At 40.0% G+C, this 22,831-nt stretch overlaps 1 protein-coding gene across 1 annotated transcript in view; it reads right to left on the bottom strand.

Moving 5' to 3' along the window:
* Positions 1–22,831, bottom strand: part of POLA1 (DNA polymerase alpha 1, catalytic subunit) — a 340,991-nt gene that overhangs the window by 114,893 nt on the left and 203,267 nt on the right. The window contains exon 35 of the mRNA XM_049766833.1: positions 906–1,022. Coding sequence (XP_049622790.1) covers positions 906–1,022 — 117 coding nt within the window. The remainder of the gene's footprint in view (positions 1–905; positions 1,023–22,831) is intronic.

Below are 22,831 nucleotides of genomic sequence, written 5' to 3'. Positions count from 1 at the left end.
TTCCCCCAAGGTCTGGGAAATGCTGCTTAGGTCAATGATGCTTAAGGAGAAAAAAGCAAGGGGCTGGGCGAGTAAATTGGGTAAAAAGGAGTCAACCATATGGCAATATATGGAAACTCGAGTTTTGGTGGAGAAAGTAATATAGAATCTACCGGTGGTAATTTTAATGATCTAAACAGAAACCTACATGATGTTATAGACTAAAGCAGGGGTCCTCAAACTTTTTAAACAGGGGGCCAGTTCACAGACCATTGGAGGGTCTGACTATAGAAAAAGCAAAACTTATGAACAAATTCTTATGCACACTGCATATATCTTATTTTGCAATGAAGAAACAAAACAGATACAAATACAATATGTGGCCCGCGGGCCATAGTTTGAGGACCACTGGACTAAAGTATTTCAAACTTAGAAGGAGGGTAGGCATTTTAATGACCCAGGTAGGAGGTGCTAACAATAGTCTTTTACCTTTCAATATCTAACCACTTATCTATGCTGCTGCTTAGAAATGCCAAGTCCACAAAACAGAACAAGTCCTTCAGGTTCTAGGTTCGGAGATTACCCTTAGGTTCGGAGATTACCCTTACAAACAGAGAACTAGTCAAGTACTAACAGAGCAGCCATTTCCACAGAGACTGGTGTCGCTTTCCTGTTAAGATGACGTGCTGAGTTATCATGACATCTGAGTCTCCAATAAGAGAACAAGTGAGTTTTCCTCTTTAGGTCTATGAAATACCTATGAAATGTGAGACTATCAAGTATATGTCATATTGAACTGTAGGTTAAAAAAATACATGTGGAGGTAAGGGAAACAGCAAACCTACTTCCCAGAAATATGGGGCAGTCCAGCAGAGACCTTTATTCACACCCCTCTAAACCCTCTATCACATTGGTGGGTTGGTTACCTCTGGTCGCAGAGTGGCTTTCATGCAGACTGGGCAAAGGGGGCCATATCTTGAGAACTGTAGGGGAAGGTGGCGAGTTCGACTGCGACAAGCTGGCTCCTCACAAATCAACCAGCCCTAGAAGAAAGACAGAACACTGTTGTCATATCCCTGTCATGTTGGAATATAGACTACCTGCTGTTCCTTTCATCGAGACTCAATGCATTCAAGTCTTCCTTGAAGATTCTAGAATAACTCGTTGTCTTTCTTTCCAAACAATCAGATCCAATCAAGAAGTCCGTGTTTAAAAAATTTAGGAAACTGATCAAACTCAAAGAAAAAAATCACATACAATATTATTTCCTTTTCTTAGTGTCCATTTGTTTTTGGACTAGACTGGTGACACTTGGAGACTATTTCCAGCTTTGTGCTCAAGTATATATGGTGATGGGAACTAAATCTGGTTCTCCCCCATGCAGTTCATTTCCTCTTCCTAAGCTTACATGGAGAAAGCAAACTGGAATTACGAATTTTTCTTTAATGTCTTCGAGCTAATGTGAAAAAGGCTGAGGCTCTCTCTCAGTAGATGCTTTTGAAACCTGATTCCATCAATGTATTCCTCCTCCCCCCACCCCCCAGGAGGCTGCCAGCCAGGGGTAAGCTCAATTGTCACCTCACCTGTTTCAAAAGCAAACACCAAACTCTAGCTCTGGCAGAGTCACTAACTAAATGTCCTTTCAAATCATATAGAAAACAGATAATATAATTTGTCTAGACTTCCTACCGGTTATAATTAACATTAAAGAGGTCTTTTCTTTTTTGTCACCTCTCTATTCTGTACTTATTTGGGTTTGTTTGTACTTACTATCTGCTAATCTCCCTTTACAAATGACAACAATAACTAGTGCTATTATGCATGGAAATTAAACATGCTGATAACTGTGTGAAGGGAACTGGTGCTGAAAAAATATTAGAAGCCTGTAACTCTATGCTTCTTGTTTTATTTTGGTAATTAAGCTTGTGGTTGTGGGTAGTTTAAACAAACCTCTTCTATGGGGAGAAATAGGCCCTCATCATATTCACTGTAAGTTTAGCTTCCATTCAATTTTGTCAAGTACATTTTAGTTGACCCTTCACTTATCCAATGAGTCTGAACTAGGTAGGCTAAATCTACCTTTGAAAGACTATTTTGTTAAAAATAAGTTCCAGGCCCATGACAATATTTCAAGATTGGGCCAACTGTCAAAGACCTCATGGTGAATACTGCTGTTTCTGGTTTGGATAAAATTAAAACAAACGAAAAACCCTAACATTATATATAAATTCGCTTAGAAGTTATCAATCACAGGAATAAAAGTAAACTCATTTCCATCCCTTATGTTGAGAAATAACATGCAGCCTAAAGTTATGCTGCCAAGTAAATGGAAGACAATAATTTAAAAGTGTTCTTTGGAATGCCAACCTATATAAAGGTTTGGTTAGTATTTTACGCAATATCCCATGTAAACACCAAGTTGTCAAAACAGATAAGAGGTCATCAAGTTTTCAGATAGTCACATCTTGATCACATTTATAAGTCAAAGATTCAGGAGAGAAGTTAGAGATTCAATAGCAAAACAATAAAAGTATAAAGATCTATCATCTGTTGCATTACACCAAGCATCACTAACTCCTTGAAATCACTTTGTATGAAACTGTGTCAAGTGCTGATTGGTTCTAATTGCTAAATTATATTTCGGACACCTTAACTAAAATGGTTTTGGTCTGCACTTGCTAAAAAGGGATCGATTTCTTCTTGTAACTGAGGCTTCCTTGGACCTTCAACACAAGATACTAGTCGTTTGTATGCATTATATTTTTAGGAGGATGAATAGTGCATACAAGAGAGCCTTAAAAACTCTGATAAATGAATAGGAGCAATGAAATGAAACCTCATAAGAGCAAATTAGGTTAAAATACTTAGGGAAAGATCTAAAGTCCAGAGTTCTCTTACCTTTGACTCAGGTATATGGCAGCTCATTTTAAGTTCTAAACAGTCACAAACTGTCTGTTGATCTTTCCTTTAGTTTCTGCAACACCAGCATAGCCCAAACCTGGTTTCCTAACTATATTCTCTCCCATGTCCAATGCAAAGGCTTGCCAATTTGCCCATAGTGTACTCTATTAATATCCATCCATCATGTGCCTTCCACAGTATATTAAAAGGCAATGCATTAGTTTGGTTTTCAAATTATCTCATCTCAATTTCTGTTTCTTATCATCCTCTTATACAAACTCTCTGGCCCATGGGTTGATTTCCTCATGATCTTTATCACCTTTTGCCTATTGGCACTCTTTATTTTTTGCTTATTCTATACACCTTCCACCTAAAAATGCCCATGCCTTAAGCTTCACCATTTCTTACCAGGGCACTGTTCTCAACCTCCGAGAACTTTCACCCTTACTCTAGCTGTTACAGGCCCCAAACCACCTCATTTTACCTAACTAACAGGAAACTAAGGCCCATGTTTTGGGTTTGGTAGTTTCCTCCCTGACTCTAGCACAAAGGTTCACATTCACTGAAGAATTCAGAGTTGAGATCCTAAGAAACTATAGGGAAGCACTGATGGGGAATTTCGCAGGCCACCAGAATTCTGAACCTGAGCTTTCAAGCCTATAATATGGAGGAGGGGATGTCTGTGTACCCTAGTTGAATTGTTCAGAGGATCAAGTAAGAGACAGTAAACATAAAATCTCTTTCGCATAGTACACCTGCCTCTAGTTCTGAGGAACACTGGTGCTGAGCAACAGCTGACAGTGAACAATGAAAGATGGAAAAAGAAGCCCCCACCCAACCCGAACTAGTAAGAGAGACCACTTCTCAACACGACTACAAAGGGCAATGACTTTGTAGTCAACATTTGAAAAAGTGATCTCCCTTTCTGAGAAAAGTACACTGGATTTTAAACTAGACATGGCAGAACTAATATGCAGGGAAGAAGAGGTGGCTAGTTGGGGATTCAAAGAAATATTGTGAAGTGCCAACGCAACCTAGTACAATAGTGACATATGTATTAGTTTAAATCTAATGGCTTTCAGAGGTGCAGTGAGTGGGTAAGGTCTGCCATCCTGCATCACCCCTCTACCCTCTTTCTACAGAGGCCACTCATGGCTCCCCAAAGTACATGCATTTTGAGAAGGCTAGATGCTTTGTCTACCTCAAACCCTTTAAAAATGTTTCAGGGGTCCCTTGCACTCAGTTATCTGTCATAGAATTATCCCCAGTACAAATGGCATCTCTTATAGACAGTGCATAGTATGAGCCCACAGCTGCTTTTAAAGAATAACATATTGGGATTTAGCATCTCCATAAATATTAAAAAAATGTTTTCTGACTCACATTTGCACCCAAAACGGGGAGGGATTTTTCTTAAGATCTTGAGGCAAAATTGTAACAGGAGCATAGTTTTGCTTTTAAAGTTAAATCTTCTACACCACAGCATGCTGGCATGTCAAAGATTGATCATTAATTCTCCGAGAGGTGTCAGGGTGGGGGATGGAAGAGCACGTCAGAAAGATACACATATAAACTACTCATTGAAGTTAATACCAAAATATATTTTAACAAAATTATAAAACAAAACAGAAATGGAAGGTGCCGTGTTGGTCAATGTAAGCACTTTCAATATTATTGAAATTGATTTTTTTAAAAGTAAGACATCTCTTTAAATGAGCAGTCACATGTCATTTCATCCAAGTTATTTGAAACTTATCGATCCGATCATTTGTGCAAGGACCAGAGTTCTCCATCAGTTGGCTGAAAGGATAATGGAGCACTCCCAGCTGATATGATAGGTTAGATGCAAACACTGGCCTTCATTTCAACACACAGAAGAGCACTAGGAGTGGACAAATTCCAGCCTTAGCAATTGTACATTACATGATAAATTAGCAAGTTGTTCTGCTTTGTCTCCCATCAAATCCAATACGAGTCTTGTTATTTTAATTTGCAATCAGAGGTTGAGCATTGGAGGATGTGCCAGAGGTGTATTAAAGAGCCCCAATGCAAGCCATCGTCTGCTATACTGTGAGCAGAGAAAGCCAACAATTTCCAGCAATTTTATTCTACCACTGTAGGACAATACTAGAACAGTTCAAATTGTCTGCATGCAAGGAACTGAAGAAAATATACTTAAAATGATTTTATATGGAAAATGACATTTGGGGAGTAAAGTTCAATGGAGGACATGCATCTTTCAGTACGGGCAGCTGAAAATCTTTCTTAGTATATCCAAGTCTATTCTACAAAATACTCTCCCTATTCATCCAACTAAAAAGCAAGCCACATTCTTAGGCTATAATAGGTCACAACTAAGTATACAGTACCTTGTGCTTCAGGCATAATTTTGTTTTGTCTGTCAACTGTCAACAAAGCACAAAGCACAAGCAAACCAGTCGTACAGTGTGGATGTTAGAGATCTAACAATATACAGATGCCCAGATTTTACTTTAGATGAAAATCTGAAAACATTCTATTAATATCTATCATATTGCACATATTTTCTTAAAAATATCATACCCCCCACATACGAAGCTACCAGTGACTTGGGGAGGTAATATTCCAACAGTAGTGAGTGTCTGATTTTCCACCATGAATGGTTACCAAAAGAAGTCATGCTGGTATTTCAATAAGGAAAAAGAAATGATCAAATAAGAACAAGATGGTAAATTGGCTACTCTGATGCTTATATTAATATTTTAGTGACAATCTTTAAGAAAATAGTTCATAATGTCCACCAGCACTTGTCTCTCAAGTCTTCAGTCCTGAAAAATATCACTTTAGCTAACAAAGAAACTTCAAAAGCAAACACCAGGGTTAGTCTTATCAATATGTATACCATAAGGAAACACTCCAAGATGTTGCCCCCTGGTTTTCTCTGGGTGGTTTTCTTCTGTCTCTTTGTTATTTAAATTTCCTAAACCTTCCAAAAACTGTAATGAGTGACAAGACAGTTTAGACCTAAAAAATCTGAAAAATATCTTGAGCTCCATATTGAGTTTGGGTGTTGCTGAGAATTTCCAGGGAAAGATCTGACTAGGAGAAAAGGGGTGCACATAGGTAAGACAACCTTTTCATTAAAAATATTTGTAATTCAGAAATTTCAAAACTAGGCCAACTTAGGCACATAGGCAATTCTCAAATAGTAAGGGGCCCAGCAAACATTAGGGATGGTAGAATCATTTATTTAATTAAGCCCTGCACTAAAACTCATATAGCTTTCTGCCGATTATGATTTGAATACTTTTTTATGATGCTAGATCTCTGACGATAGGTAATAAATTAGCCTTAGAGGTGTTTTGTTCCTCATAACCCCTCCATCTTTTACTTAGTGTCCACACAGATCAGCTCAGATGTCCAGGGCAGAAATCAAATTAAGAACATTCAGAGGGACATGTCCAGAACCTTATCACCAACAGTTATTATTTTTTTCTTTGGCTCCAGTCTAGCTAAAAGTGATTCTTGCTGTTTCTTTGTAGGCTAGTACTTATTGGTACGGTTTAAAGCGATAAGTCGTTGGGGATTGAACAAATGTTGAGTGAATTATCTCTGCACTTGCCTGAAATGGTAAGTTAAAATCAGAATGGAGTTTAAACCATTACCAGGCAATGTTTGTTCATTTCACTTTAATTATTTTCTCCTTGAGAATGGTTCTAATGAAACTGAATATCTTTCATGGTTTCGAAGGGCTGTCTGAATAGTCTGTAAACAGAACTAAGGGTAGACAAGAGATGTGGCTGAGCCAGCGGGTTGCTAGGTGATGTCGAATGTGAACCCACAAACTTGTTAAGGTTTGCTTTGCTTTCATGCCACTTTCACACACTCTCAAAAGTTTGGAGAACTGATTTTTTTCAGGTGGCCATTAAAAAAGACTCCCCTCTTGAAAATGACTCCTTCCTCAGTAATCGGCCAGATTCAGGGAAATGAAATCCATTAGACCTTAGGCTGTAACCTGGGAAACATGTGGCTCCACGGGGCTGTAGACCATGTAGTTGATGAATGCCCATCCGCGATGTAAGCAACATATCCACAAAGGTGGATTTTTAAATTTCAAAATAATATTGCCGCTGTTTTCTTATTTAGCTTGGAATAAAATTCAGTTTTCCTCCAGGGACCAAAAAAAAAATCACAGTATGGAGGATTTGGGCATGAAACCCAATTGTCACCTGGCAAATACATTGGCATAGATGATGACTGAGACAAACCTGTCATTCAGTCACCCTGCCGTCCACCAAGTCGGACTGCCTGTGAGGCTCTGCCCTCCCCGCCCCTCCCCCAAACTCCGTTTTAAGTAGCTGATCAGAGATTGTCCAGTAAGAGCACTTTATTAGATCATCAGCCAGAGGGGTTCACAAGTACCAAGAGCAATGGGCTCAGACGCGGCACATCAGTTTTAATAGACCAGGGGCTACTAGTAAACTGCAGGTACTGCTGAGAACTTTCCATGCACTGAACTCTTGAAAAAGCACCGTCTCTCCAGCTTAAATGCAGCTGCCTCTTTCAATGCCGCAAATGGGTAAATTTGACAAAAAAGCCACCATTATGACTACATGAAAGGCTCAAGACAACATCCTTTCAATGCTTTGTACTTCAGTAATCAGATGTACTTACTCACCCCCTCCCCCAAACCCGATCAAGAACTATTTCTGAATGGTAGGAAATAATTCCACTTTGTACATCTTTTAGTTAATCAAGACTTTCTATTCAGCAATTTGACCTTTTGTTCAAAACAGGATTATCAGTTTTTTCGCCAGTTACCAAGGGCGACTCGCATGGTGAACATAATTGCAATAATTTGCAAAACACCATGGCAACCCACATTACAACTAGGTAAATACTGGGCTTTTGTGCTACATTGTTATTTTCAGAGATGCTGAAGTCAAAGAACGAATGACAAATGAACACAAAATTTATATTTGCTTTGTCTCAAAAGAGAAGAAAATTGATAACAAGAATTGGGGGGAAACCGACTACAGCTGTAATTTCTAACTTGATTAATTAGGATGGTAACAGTCCTTACCAGTATATTCAACAAACAGCCCTGACTTCGTCTCTCCACCCACCTCTCTCTATATCACTACCACTATCCCCCAACCCCCCCAGACAAATTTTTTCAGCTTGGAGAACAAACATCCCCCATTTGCTCTTTTCTTCAACTTAATGGAATCCTTAATTGCAGAATATTGTTCTCCAGCTCTTCACAGCAATGGAAATGGAGAGAAAGGAGAGTGCCAGCGCGGACAGGGAGCCAGTCATTTCCTGGCCTCCTCTGGACACCCCAGGCCCAATGATGAGACGGCATTTTTCTGGTATCAGCAGCTGTTTCGTGGCAGACAATAAAGTAAAAACTATTTAGCTTTGCAGAAAAGCTCCTTCTTTCCTCTTGGCAAGACAAGGTAAGCCTACGTGCCGAGAAGTTTCTTCATTTAAATGCCAGAATGTTGGCCACCACAATGAGGATAATTTTTTTAAAAAACCATTACATTTTGCCCATGAAGAAATCATTAACTGTGGTTCTGTCCCCCCAAGCTGTTGAAATGCAATGTGTTTGCGATTTGAGGCAGATGTTCAACAGTATCATCAATGTGCTGAAAACCACTTCATACTCCAAGAGAGCGCAATTCAGAAAACAATCAAGAAATACAAATTCCCAAATTTAAACCAAAAAACCCCCCAAAACTGCATTTCTTGTAGCTAAACATGACCTCACACATAGCATTACTGGTTTTTTAAATCGTAAATAGGATGCTTAGAAAAGTTATGGCAAAATCGTTTTATGCAGGTATATAACACAACAGGCACAGACTGTTTTGCAGGAAGGGACTGTTTATTTTTTTCACCCTACAAGCACAAATTCTGCTGCAATGCTGAGCTTTGGGGTGGGGTGGGGTGGGGTTGATGGGCACTGACTTTACCCTCTAAAAAATACTAGCTGAGGATAAAGATGGTAGCAGGGACGGCGAAGTTCTACAAGGGAGAGCTGGAAAAAGAAAGTGCCCCAGAAGCTCTGCACACACAGCCCCATCTGCTCCCCCTCGGTGGCCTGCTAACAAGGCAGCATGAATCGAGTCTCACAAATGAGATGTGTGTCTCCCCGAACTTTGGACATGGCAAATAAACCTGATCCCCACAACACATCTGTTCTAAGTGTGCCAGAAAACTCCCAGACAGATGGATCGCTAGGATTCGGCTCAGAAAAATCAATTGCAATATTAACATTCTTCAGAATCTGCATGTGGAATTCCAGATACCGACCATGATTTCTTCTAAGGAGGAGAAATCAAGAAATATGTGCCACTTTACCTCCTCAGTCAGTCATAATGGCTGTGCAGGCTTGGAAATGTATTTTTTTGGCTTAGTACACTCTGAAGTTACCATACCTATACTAAGTACATTCCTATCTAAAACCAAAAAGTTGAGAGGCAACTTATCCTTTCATGCCAAACAAATCTTTGGGAGTTTTTCATCAAAGAGAATTACCCAAGAACATAAAGTGGACCTAAAATCCCCATGACACTGGAACTTCTTTAAGAAACCCTTATATAGAAACGAAATATGTCGGCATCCATCTGGAATTCTTCACTTTACATTTTACCTGGTACTCTAGTTTATTCCAACCCCACCTTTTTTTGCTTTCTTTTCTCCTGGTTCACCCCCAGGACAAAACTGCACCCTGACTTCTGTGAAAGATCCAACCTTTCTTAATGCCGATGACCCAAATCTTTAAATGAGGAATGAGAGTCTACCTAAAACCCCATCCCTGTGACCCACAGAATTGAAGCCAGCTGGCCCTCAATGAGAAACTCTTGCTATCTCTGCCAGACTCCTTGCTCCAAAATTCTCAACACTGACTGTACACTGAATTCACCAGGGGCAGTTAGGATCCAGTGTTGGGCATCAAACCGGAATTTCGGATTTAGACAGGTGTGGGGTAGGGGCGGAGAGGTTTTTTTATTTATTTATTTTTTCAAGTTCCCAGATGCTCTAGCTGCTCCTGTTTCTGGGGTGACAGTTTGAGAACCACCAGTCTAGGGAACAAAGTAGGCCTGAGGCCTGAAAAAGCAACCCCCCATGATTCTAATTTGTAAACTAGGATACAATGCACTTGTCTGTATTACTATCCTTCTCTCCCATTCACAGACACCTCCTAGATTACGTTCTGAAGAATAAACTTTGACTTCATTCTATTACAAGAGCCGACCGATTATTACATGGCTTACATTATGTATGTGGTTTTGTAACATTTCCCCTTAAGAAACAAAACAAAGAACCTTATCTGAACAGTAAGAGAGTCCCTACAACATGAAGTGTGCTTCACAAAGAAACACAGACCGGGAGGAGAGCTGGTGCAAATGGTGTCTATGAAAGCAAGCACAATTACACTTTCTAGTTGGTTAAGTGATGTGAAATATGTTTGAACTGTAACTTTTAAAGCTCTAGTCTAATCCTTCAGATGCTAGCTGAGGAAAATGAGGCTCAGGGAAAAATAAGCACTTTGTATAGAGTCGAGCAATTAGCTAAGGGGCCACCTGGCTCTCAGGCGATCGGCCCCACTCTGAGTGCTCCATACCTACTCTACTTAAAGCACCAGCCCGTGGCTGCAAATGGGTCTTGAAAAACCTGAAATCCAGCAAGTCCAGACTGATGTGTTGCAGGTGTAAAATGCACAGCACATTTAAAAGACTTATTTAAATAAGAGAATGCAACATTGTATTTGTATCTTTCACATTAATAGCAGGAAAAAAAACCCAGAAAACAAAAACAGGGGCTGGAATGATAGCACAGTGGTATGCCTTGCACGTGGATTACCCAAAATAGACCCGGGTTCAATGCCTGGCATCCCATATGGTCCCCAGATGCTGCCAAGAGTGTCACCTGAGCACAGAGCCAAGTGCTGCCAGGCGTGGCCCAAGAACCAAAAACACACAGACACCACATTGATAGCAGATAGATGAGCTATTTTGGATATACTGGGGTCCATGAAATTGATTATTGGGAGACTGCTCTACTGCCAATCCACATCCCTGGTACCCCTCTTCCCTTGTTTTTAAAAATACACATGGAGGCTAGAGACAATACAACGGTCAGGGCACTTGCCTTGAATGCAGCTGACCTGGCTTTGTTTCCTGGTACTCCATATAGTCCCTGAGGCCTGCCAGGAGTTAACCCCAAGCAAAGAGCCAGGAGTAAGCCCTGAGCACGGCTGGGGGTGGCTTCCAAAAACACTCCCCCCATGAAACTGCCCTATGATCTAGAAATCCCACTTCTCAGTAAACATCCTTTCTCAAATAATGAAAATAGAAAAACAGGAGAATTCAGAGAAGTCAAGGGGCTGGAGTACATGCTTGGTAAGAGGGAGGTAAGTTTGATCCCCGGGACTATACAGTCACAAGAGCAGCACAGGGGGCAACCCCTGAGTACGAGTAAGTGTATCCTAAAACACACAAAAATACAAATGGAACTGTATCATAAATGCCACTCTTAATTTTTCCCTTAAAAGTAGAGGCAATTATACTTGATCACTACATTAAGGCATGCAATGTTCTTTTGAATGGCTCCTCAGAATTGTATGATTATAATAACTCAATGAATCTTCTTCTGAAGAATAATTAGGTTATTTTTGTCTCTTACTCTAAACTATTATGCCACCAGGATTATATGGGACACACAAATGAGAATGGCTGAGCCAAAGGGTATGTTCATTTGAGACAAACTTCCATGTAGTAATTTCATAGCCACCAACAGAGTGTAAGGACTTTTTCCCCTATACCCTGTCTACATGATATATTATCCAATTTTTACATCAACGGTACTGATGGGTGAAAGAAAGATGGTCTTCATTTGGATATCTGAAATTAAGAGTGAGATTGAACAAAGGCTACTATGTGCAACAACTAATGAACCTTTATTTTATTTTCATATATTCAGCAGTGCTCAGAGCATCTGGCTTTGTGCTCAGTGGTCTCTCCTGGTGGACGGAGGGGAACATATTGGTTGCCAGTGATCTAAGTTGTGCCTGCCACGTGCAAGAAAAATACCCTTTTACTGTCCTGTCACTATTTCCTACTGAGTACTTTTTTCCCAAACGTGTCCTCTTTAATAGTTTATTATTGTGGTGGTCTTTTTCTTCATGACCAGCAAAAGCACTTTTATCTATTTTGGGGGGAATCACACCTGGCAATGCTCAAGGATTACTACTGGCTCTGTTATGACAGATCATACCTGGTAGGTTTAGGGGACCATATAGGGTGCCAGAGATTGAACCTGGGTAAGCTACACATAAGCAAGTGCCTTCTATGTTGTACTGTCTCTCCAAACCAGCAAAGGCACTTTTTATGTGAAAGAAATTAGCTCCTTATTACATAGACTGCATATATTTTGCCTGCATCATTGTTGCCTCCTTTTGTTTTTAGGCCACACATGGTACTTTGAGGGGTACTTCCAGGAGAGTACTCAGGGGTCGTTCTGGAAGAATCTTGGGGAAACAAGCAGTGCTGGGGTCAAACCAAGTCTGCTCAAAAAGCCCGTAGCAGCCAGAGCTGACCCTGGCCCACCATTCCTTCCTTGTCTTAATTTGTGTGTCAATTTTCCCAGCACAAAAGTGAGTTTTAAAATTTGTAGTGGAAACCAGAAGACGCTCTGTGATACCCTAACTTCGACATAGGATCTGTGCAAAAACCAAGATCTCTAATTACAGAAACCTGACTGCAACAGCTGTGATTGAGAACTTTTACTGGGACCATGAAGAAATACTTTGGGCTAGACAATTTAGCATGCACAGAGCCTGTAGTTGGTCTTATGCCAGGATGCTTCATGTGTAAGGTCTCCCTGCTTTTAGGCCAAAGGTTTTTTCCCCAACTTTTGTTGCATAAATGCAAAAAACTGCCACCCCATTTTTCTTCTATTTTCTTTTTTATCTTTTAAATAGGGGCTCCCACCTTTTTCATAGAATCTTGGGATGCAGATTACTGTGTTTTACCTCACATTTCTGCATTTTTCTATAAAATTAAGAAGAAAAGTAAAAAGAAAGGATGGGTACCAGGGGCCAAGTGGTGTCAGGTGCACTGGTGGAGAAAAAAAAAGAGAGAACTAAATATCCAATCCAAAGTCAACAATAGAATCAAGAGATCTAAACTTTAACAATCTAAACTTAAATAGGCCTATTATACTGGCAGGCTAGGGGAAAAAAGGCGGTGGTATAGGATGCACTTTGGAATCATTGGTGGAGGAAGGTCCATACTGGTGAGAATGGCTCTCATGCACTGTATATCTGAAATTCAGCTGTGAAGGACTTTGTAGATCACACTGGTTTCAATAAAATAAAAATTAAAAAAATTGTAGTCAAGTTTTCACAGCTCCAAGATTATTTATGATATCTGTTACATTTGTTTCACAGTCTAATTTTTTTTTATCCTGCTGCAATTTGTTTTAGGGTAGGGAGCAACAAAAATAACTATTTTTTTCTAGACTATCCCTACTAACACAAACTACTCCTTCATATAATACTGCACAAGATGTTCTTGTATCAACCAGTAATATCAACAGGGCACCATGTTTTTTTAATTATCATGAACTCATAAATTTTATCATTTGTGGTAAGACATTGATAGTGAAATTTTCCTATCATTAAAATAAAACTGGGGGCCGGGCGGTGGCGCTAAAGGTAAGGTGCCTGCCTTGCCTGCGCTAGCCTTGGACGGACCGTGGTTCGATCCCCCGGTGTCCCATATGGTCCCCCAAGCCAGGAGCAACTTCTGAGCGCATAGCCAGGAGTAACCCCTGAGCGTTACCGGGTGTGGCCCAAAAAACAAAAACAAAAATAAAATAAAATAAAATAAAACTGAGAAAGCTTTAAATTTCTGGATAAGCTCTAAGAACAACCGTAATATATTAAGTGGTACTGGTTCAGGTGTAGGATATATTTTTTTCATTTCCCCACACTTGTTTTGAAGACCTTTAGTGGCATTTTATATACTTTGGTTTTAGGGTCACACATGTCAGTGTTCAGGGGCCATGTTCGGTGGTACCTAGGGGATCAGGAGGTGGTGGGACTCAACCTTGCATCTCATATGCTTGATTTTTCTGCTTCTTTTGTAGCATTGTAAAGTCTTGTGTGTGCATATGTGTATAGTTATAGATATTTAGCACAGAGCCTATCAATTTTATTCCTAGGTATTTCATCATTTTAGATACTACTGTAAATGGCATTTACTTCTTTATATATCCAACTGGCTACAGTTTGGACATATCAAAGTTACTGTTGTTACTAGTCTCTTCATTTTTGGTTTGGGGACACTGGTTGGCGATGTACAGGGACTATTCCTGGTCCACTGCTTGGATATTGTTCCCAGCAAGGGTCAGTGCTGGGAATCGAACTTAGAGCTCCAGCATGTGAAGCCTATGCTTCAACTTGTCGCTGGCCCAATAAGCTATTCTGCATATTATTTCCCATCACGTGATGTTAAAAAATCCATTTATTTTTTGTTTCATAGATATGAATTGACTTCACCCCCTTTATAGGGATAGAAAAATAATTATAATATTCTTTTTCCTTTAAATTCTTTGTTGTTTTTGTTTGTTTTGAGGCCAAACCCAGCAGTTGTCAGGTCTACTCCTGGCTCTGAACTCAGGGATCATTCCTCCATGTGTTTGGGCACCATATGGGATGCCAGGGATAGAAACCGGGTCAGCCACATACAAGGTAAACAAGCCACATACAAGGTAAACCTGCTGTATTATCTCTCTTGCTCCCTACAGCATTTTCTTTTTATCTAACTAGTATAGCTAAAAAAAAATCAACCCTGCTATTCAGCATCATTTTCATTAAGTTGCCCCAAGAATCAGATATTTTAAATTAATTTAGGGCTGTGAACCCCAAAACTAAGACACTGTTTTCAATTTGTCATTGAAAACAAAAGGAGGCAACAGCATTAAAATCCCAATCACAAAGTATTTGATACAGATTGCCAAATTTCAACTTTGGGGCTAGATTTCAAGATATTCAATGGCAGACTAAATATTAAAACAGTTCCTTTTACAGCCGGGAAGTTGGTCCTTTTAAACAGTCCCTGGCAGAACCAATCTTAAAAAATGAGGTCACCAGGTGGTGGGATTAGAGGTGGGAACACTGCATGCCTGAAGCTCTATTGTAAACAACTTTGTAAATCCTGATGTCTAAATAAAGACATTTAAAAATACAATTAAAATAAGTGAAGTTAAAGAGAGGGCAGTCTGAGCAGGGGGTGGGTGGGGTGGGGTTGCAGTGGACAGGGTTTTAAGGGTTGTTCTAGCAAGGAACCCTCTTATTCCATAAATATTAAAGAAAAAGTTATGAATGCGAGGTTTCTCAGAAGCTTTCATATTTATAGCTGAGGTTAACAAAACATACATGTTCCCATCAATGAAATAGATGTTATCACTCCACCATCATCCAGTTATTACTGTTTTCATTCCAGTGATCCCAAATGAGCAGCGAGCACCACTCAATGACATTCTAGAGCAGCGGCTCCAAGAACAGGTTCCAGGCCCGTCAGCATTAAGCCAGGGAACCTGTTACAAGACACAAATTCTCAGTCTCTGCCCCTAGAATGAGCACTGGAAGGTCTCAAAGGGGCACCCCCCAAAATTTGTGTCTTCAAGGAAGTCCCTCATGGTGTGGCTTGATAAATGGACATGGTCTCACAGAAGCAAGGCTTAATTAAGTGTACATCATGAGGTGAAATGTATCCACATACACTGAGTGCATATATACATCTACGACTATATATCCAGCTTATTTTGCGTGCCATACCCCTCTCAAAACCCCAAATGCGCGCCATTCTCAATTAGATTACTAAGGATCTGAACATACATTCCCAAGGTACCTACAATTTCTAAATAACAAGCAGCAGATGGGGGGAAAAACCTGATGGAAACATCATCCACCTTAGCAGATGTTCATGTGTAGCTCAATGGGCTCAAAGAAAAAAATCTTTGTGAGGGTGGCAGCGAGTGGTATGGGGCCACAGCTAACAATGCTCATGAGCTGTGTGCTTACTCCCACCACTTTCCTTTCCCGAGAACACGCTCCAGAGACCAAGTAGACTAGAAATCAGCAGAGACACGATGCACAGCCCCACACGCTAGACCTCCAACTCCAACTGCATTGGAGGAAGGCAAGTCTCTCTATAACCTCATGGTGGGGTGGGAGCTCTGCGGAGAGAAGTGGCACGGTTCATCAACAGATCCTATGCCCACCACACTTAGTGCACCGACAGCTGTCCTGCGTCAAGGTGGTGAAATACTTGAGGTGTTTCGCCTACAGATAGAAAACAAGAGTCTGCCCACTGAGTTTACAGGGCTGGCAGCCTCCCAGCCAGCACCTGCAGTGGAGACAGCCTGCTGGCCTGACTGGCAAACTGAGTCCCTAGACACAACGGAATCCTCTAGTTTCTTCTAGCCTGTCTCCTATCTTGACTGTCCCGACCTAGAACTTCACTATGAAAGTAATTGATGTCAGATGTTTATTGTAGTCACTGTGACTTATGACATACTTTGGTCAGTTTCATGCACACAACATCCTATCTTGACCCCTTCCACTAGTGTCTTGCTTCCCTTCATCATTATCTCTGGGCATCCCAGGCCCCACCCCCAGGGTAAACTCAGTTCAGTGGACCAATCAGTTCTCCAGTTGTGTTGCCTTTGGCCAGTTGTTAGTACTTAAAGGGAAAATTACCCCCAAATAGTTGCACTTTTCACTTCTTTGTATGAACTAGAGCTAATAAAATAATTAAAGAGAACTGAACTGGAAGTGTACTTAAAGCCAGGCCAGCCACCACTTGAGGAAGTTTCTTTTGATCTGGAGATCCAACTTTTAGAGTGTGAGGAAGCATCAACAGGATGAGAGATGAAGAGCATTTAGAGGTAGGAGGCAGGAAAGCAAAGGGTAGAAGGAAGCCCACTCCTTAGGGTGTGGTTCATTAGGGTCTCACAGTGCCCTCTGGGTAGGAAGCCTGGGGCAAAAAGATGGAGTAAGGGTCATGACAAAGCTCTCCCCTCAGATTTGACCTCAGTGCCTGATACAAGGAACCCCCAGACCCACGTGGGACCAGCATCTTTGAAGTGCAAAGAGTGGGAGGAAAGTGCAATTTCCAGGTCCACCCATCGAATTATATCCAGCACAGCACCAAGGGTTTTCCCATTGAGGGACAGATATTTCAAGCTCACTGTGGAGCCACTGCCAGGGGACCATGATGTGATTCATTTTACATGGAACATCAAAAAGGGTGCATTTTTTCTCTGCTCCTTCAAGGCAGACAACTCAAAGATGACATTAATCAGATACTGGCCGTGAAACTACATTTCTACAAAGATTCTTCTTGAAGCTCAAAAATATTCCCAAACCTGTTTTTCTTGTGGGTAACCAGGCTTTTCTGCTGGAAATAAGGATTTTCAGAGATTCAAAGAGACTGTTGATCTCTTGCCTTCCATTAGCCCTCTAAAAGTACTAACTTCGGAGCAAAGGAGACAGATTTTTCAAAGAACTGGAGCACATGCTTTTGTTGTTGTTGTTTTTGGACCACATCTGGTGATGCTCAGGGGTTACTCCTGGCTATGAGTTCAGAAATCGATCCTGGCTTGGGGGGACCATATGGGATGCTGGGGGATAGAACCTCAGTCTGTCCTAGGCTAGCAAGGGCAAGGCAGATGCCTTACTGCTTGTGCCACCGCTCTGGCCACTGGAGCACATGTTTTTAATTCATAAGGTCATAAAGGTCACAGAGCACAAAACTGGGAGTAGCTCTTGAAAATTACTGAGTATGCAACTCCCTTAAAAAAAAACACAAAAGAGGGCCCGGAGAGATAGCACAGCGGCGTTTGCCTTGCAAGCAGCCGATCCAGGACCAAAGGTGGTTGGTTCGAATCCCGGTGTCCCATATGGTCCCCCGTGCCTGCCAGGAGCTACTTCTGAGCAGACAGCCAGGAGTAACCCCTGAGCACTGCCAGGTGTGGCCCCAAAACCAAAACAAACAAACAAACAAAAAAAACACAAAAGAAAAGTATACAATTGGGGAAATAAAGACACATTTTTTTAAATTCCCAGTAAATTTTAGTTCTATAATATAACAACAATTTATTAAATACTTTCAAAGTATGTAAGTCTTATCTGAAACTGCCTAAACAATCCAGAGCATCATTTAATGAATGAAAATATGAGCATACAATCTTTCAGTAAACAATAAAAAATTTGACTCTCCATGTTTACCCATGACGAGAAGCCCAGCATTTATTTAACCTTTTCCTGAATATACATAATATTAAAACACTTCACTTATGAATTCAGCAGAATTCATCAGCAGACTAAAACGTAAGCTTAAACTGGAAATGCCACAGAGAACTGCCATTATGTTTATAATTCAACTTTGTGGTATTCAATGCAACCTAAGGAGCAGCTTTTGTGGAGCACAAAATGAGCACTACACATTTCTGAAAGGTCACAGTAGCACCAGGAGATAAGAATAAAGTGAATTAGTGAAAAAGTGAATTTGGTGCCTCTTTTTGTTTTTTGCATTAGAAGTCAAAGTTAATACAGTTTCTTACTAACAAGAACAAGGTACCAAGGATCTTTCTGAAATGACGAGCTCTAAGATTAAAATAACTTGCCAAATATTTCATGTAACTGTTTGAATTTTTCTTTCCACCGGGCATATAAAAAGGTCCTTTCCCTCTGTGTACAATTTTGTTGCTTGCCTTAAAAAAGTAATTTTCTGAAAACACATTTTCTTTCATAAGAACCCCTGTGACTCAACAGTCGAAAAAGTAAAATCTATGAGCTGAAAAAGATTTAGCTTAATATTAGCGTTTGTTTTCTAGCCATTAAAAATACATTTTCGAGGCCAAAATAAATGTTAACATAAACTACTGCTTTGAAATAGCATTCATACATATTTTCAGATAAAATAAAACATATTTTGTAAAGATTTCATGTATTAAGAAAACACAGAAAGTAATTTCAAGTCGAAAACTAGTCCACATGCTTTCTGAAGAGCACAAACATTAAACTAAAATCTCCAAGGCCAAGTTCTTATAATGGATGCTAGGAGGCCAGAAAGTGAGGTACAAATGAGACTGGAAATTGAGAATTTAACCCAAGGTCAAAAGGATACACTATTTCCAAGCTAAAAACTTGATGAAATAAAGCAAAAACACAATATAATACCATGAGTCATAAAAGCAAAGCTACCCTGTGCAATTATGAGGGGGGAGCCCACCCACACTGAGCCTTGCCCCTGGGTTGGTTACTCTTGCCTCTGAATTCAGGAATTACTCCTGGTGGTGCAAGGCAAGGCCCTATCCACTGCACTATCACTCCGGACCTTCCTATGCCTATTTTTTAAATTCCACTAAATTTAAAAGGGGAGAAATCAATCCTTTCATTGGTCAATCTACTTTTAAAAATCATCAAGTATACTAAAAAAGTGAGTATAGAAATAAGATTAAGTGCCCAAAGTATTTTTGTTTATTTTAGTTTCATAACTAATGAGCATTTATATTCCAGTTTAATATCTTGAACCACATGAAAAAATTATTTCGTCATTAAAGTAGTGCATTTGGCAAAATTTAGTCCATTTTAACTAGTCTATTTTAAAATAATTTAAGAAATAAAAACTATAAAGATAAAAATCTTAATATGCAGTTTGGTAAAGTTCAAGTCAGTCTTTCAACAACACGTTTATCTATCCAGTAAAGCTTGTATTAATACGATGTATGAGTTTGGCAAATTCAACTTTAATGGAGCATAAAAGTGCTTTTGCTTGAAAGTGAGATCATTTTTAAAAATTCAAAGCATGATCACTTTTTCTTTTTTCGTAGGAACAATCTGATACAAGCAGCAAAGCTTAAATAAACTAGAAACATTTCAAATGATCCATAAAGGATTAATAAGCACTGCAGGAAGTCCTATAGGCTCAGCGTATATATTTTCCAACCCCCCCCCCCCGCCCAGTGATGGGCATGATATGAAATTCTAAGCAGAAATGAAGTTTCAAAGACTCTGAATGTTAAAGGTCTGTGGTGCTGAGGGGAGAGGTCACAACTTAGGCCAGTTTTATTTGAAATGGATCAAAATTACGGTGGTATTAGGGTAAGATTCAGTTAAATTTGGGCATTCAATTAAAAAGGTCTTCTTGCTGGGGTAATGGCCACTGGTCAGAAGCAAAACTAAGCAAGAGAGTTATGATGAGCTACAGGCCACTAATATAACAAGAACAAAATGACAGCTATTATTTTGGCAGAGATAATCTATGCTGAAACACAAAACATACATGCTCACAACTTCTTTCAATACAATTTTCTTGTCTTCCCACTGACTTCTGTGATTGCCATAGAAAGCAGGGTTCTAAACACATTTCTCAACTGGATCCTCAATCAATAAGAGTAAAAAATTCAGAGCAAGTACATGGGGGAAATGCATTATGGTATTAGTAACTATTTGCAAAACAGGCTAACCTTAACAATATATGCAGAATTTGCTAAGAAGAAACCTTAGGTACCTAAAACAACATTTTTGTTACTACAAAGCTTGGTCACAGTGCCTGTGCCCATTAAATCAAAACTCTTTTCATTTTTAGATTGGGCAATCTTTGTGTCTGATCTATTCATTATTTCAAAATAAATATACCTCAGAAAACAATTTCTCACTTTCAGGAGAAATGTAAACAGTCTCACCAAAGAACAAAGGCCCATTACTGTTTAGGGGACACACCTGATGGTGTTCAGGGCTTACTCCTAGTTCAGTGCTCAGGATATTAAATTGGTTTCTAGGGGGGACACAACTGAATTGAGTTGGTCGCATTTAAAGATAAACACCATATCTGCTGTGTCAATCTGGTCCACAAAAACCCAACTTTTATGAAAGTCAAAATATAAAATATTTCTTTACTAATAAAATTACAACTTGGTACGGAACAGTCCAGAATTGAAGTAAGACACTTCAGTAAGAACCCAGATTTGATATTAAACTAGGCAAAAAATATTCCTTAGTTTGTGGGCAAACTTTCAAATGTGTATATTTTTTAAATCTATTATTTTAATTATTTCTTGACAAAATGTAAGTTATTCATGCTTATATGTTGAGCTTTGCTTGCTTTCTCTTTTGTTTTTTGGTTTTTGGGCCACACCCAGTGATGGTCAAAGGTTATTCCTGGCTCTGCACTCAGAAATCACTCCTGACTAGGGGGACCATATAGGACGCCAGGGGATCGAACCGAGGTCCGTCCTAGGTCAGCTGCTTGCAAGGCAAATGCCCTACCGCTGCATCACTGCTCTGGCCCCAGAGCTTTGCTTTCTTAAAATAAAATGCAAATAGTATTATGCTGAATGAAATAAGTCAGAGGAAGAGAGATAGACGCAGAATAGTCTCACTCATCTATGGGTTTTAAGAAAAATAAAAGACATGCTTGCAATAATTTTCAGAGACAAAAGAGAGGAGGGCTAGAAGTTCCAACCACTACATGAAGCTCATCATGAGTGGTGAGTGCAGTTAGAGAAATAACTACATTGCGAACTATCATAACAATGTGAAAGAATGAGGGAAGTAGGAAGCCTGTCTAGAGTACAGGTGGGATGTAGGGAGGTGAGATTTGGGATATTGGTGATGGGAATGTGGCACTGGTGAAGGGGGGTGTTCTTTACATGACTGAAACCCAACCACAATCATGTTTGTAATCAAGGTGTTTAAATAAAGATATTAATAAAAAAGAATGGCATCTAATAATATCACTGAATGCTGGGTCCAACAAGAAAATAACTTAAAAACAGACAAACATAAACAATGAAGAGTTCCTCTCAAGTAAATAATCTTATGGTGTAGTATAACTGTCAAACTTTTTTGTTTATTTCTGGACCAGAGAAATAAATGATGGTGCTCATGACTCCCATGGCTCTGAGCTCAGGGATCACTCACCATATGTAATGTAGAGGATTGAACCAGGATCTGCTGCATGCAAGGCAAGAGCCCATCCACTGTACTATCTCTGGCCCCACACCTGTGTACTTTTCAGATATCAGCCATCTCAAAAAATACGAGGATTATAGCTAGTTTATTGCCGATTCGCATTACCATTAGCGAACAAGTAAAGCAATTCATTGGAATCAATTAGGACTGCCATAGTGATAAATTCAACCACTCATTGAACACCTATTTTGTTCCTTTCAATGCTCTAGTAAATTGATAGAATAAGAGGCAAATTGTCACTCATAAGGGGAGGCTTCTTGAAAAGGGCATATGTGTTTTGAATCAGAGACTCAACTTAAACCCCACCTCTATGGTGTATTGTTCTTCTAACACTGGCTGAAGTTTTTGGCTTTTTTTTTTGGTTTTGGGGCCACAATCAGTAGCAATCAGGGGTTACTCCTGGCAGGCTTGGGGGACCATATGAGATGCCTGGCATTGAATCCAGGTCAACTGCGTGCAAGGCTAACACTCTATCTGCTGTGCTATCACTCTAGTCCCTGGCTGAGTTTTTAAACTACAAGACTCAGCTTCTTTATCAGTAAAATTGGAACAAAGCACCTTATAGCACCTCACAAGGCTGCTATAAGATGAATTAAATGTTAATAAGTAATACGAAAATGCTCAGCAAAACTTTTTAAATGTACAACTCAAGAAACACTAGTCTGGGCACCAGAAAGAGAGTACATTGGGTAGGGTGCTTGCTTAGTGCATGGTGAATACAGGGTTCAATCCTCAGAACTTGATGTAGGTCCTACCAGGCAGGAGAAAGAGGGAGGGAGGGACGGATGGACGGAGGGTGGGAGGAAGGAAGGAAGGAAGGAAGGAAGGAAGGAAGGAAGGAAGGAAGGAAGGAAGGAAGGAAGGGAGGAAGGGAGGGAAGAAGGAGGGGGGAAGGGGGGAAAGAAGGAAGGAGGG

This window comes from Suncus etruscus, chromosome X, assembly GCF_024139225.1.
Source record: "Suncus etruscus isolate mSunEtr1 chromosome X, mSunEtr1.pri.cur, whole genome shotgun sequence".
In the NCBI taxonomy this organism is placed as follows: Eukaryota; Metazoa; Chordata; class Mammalia; order Eulipotyphla; family Soricidae; genus Suncus; species Suncus etruscus.
The sequence above is the reverse complement of the archived record's forward strand: the minus strand, read 5'-3'. Positions and strand labels throughout refer to the sequence as shown.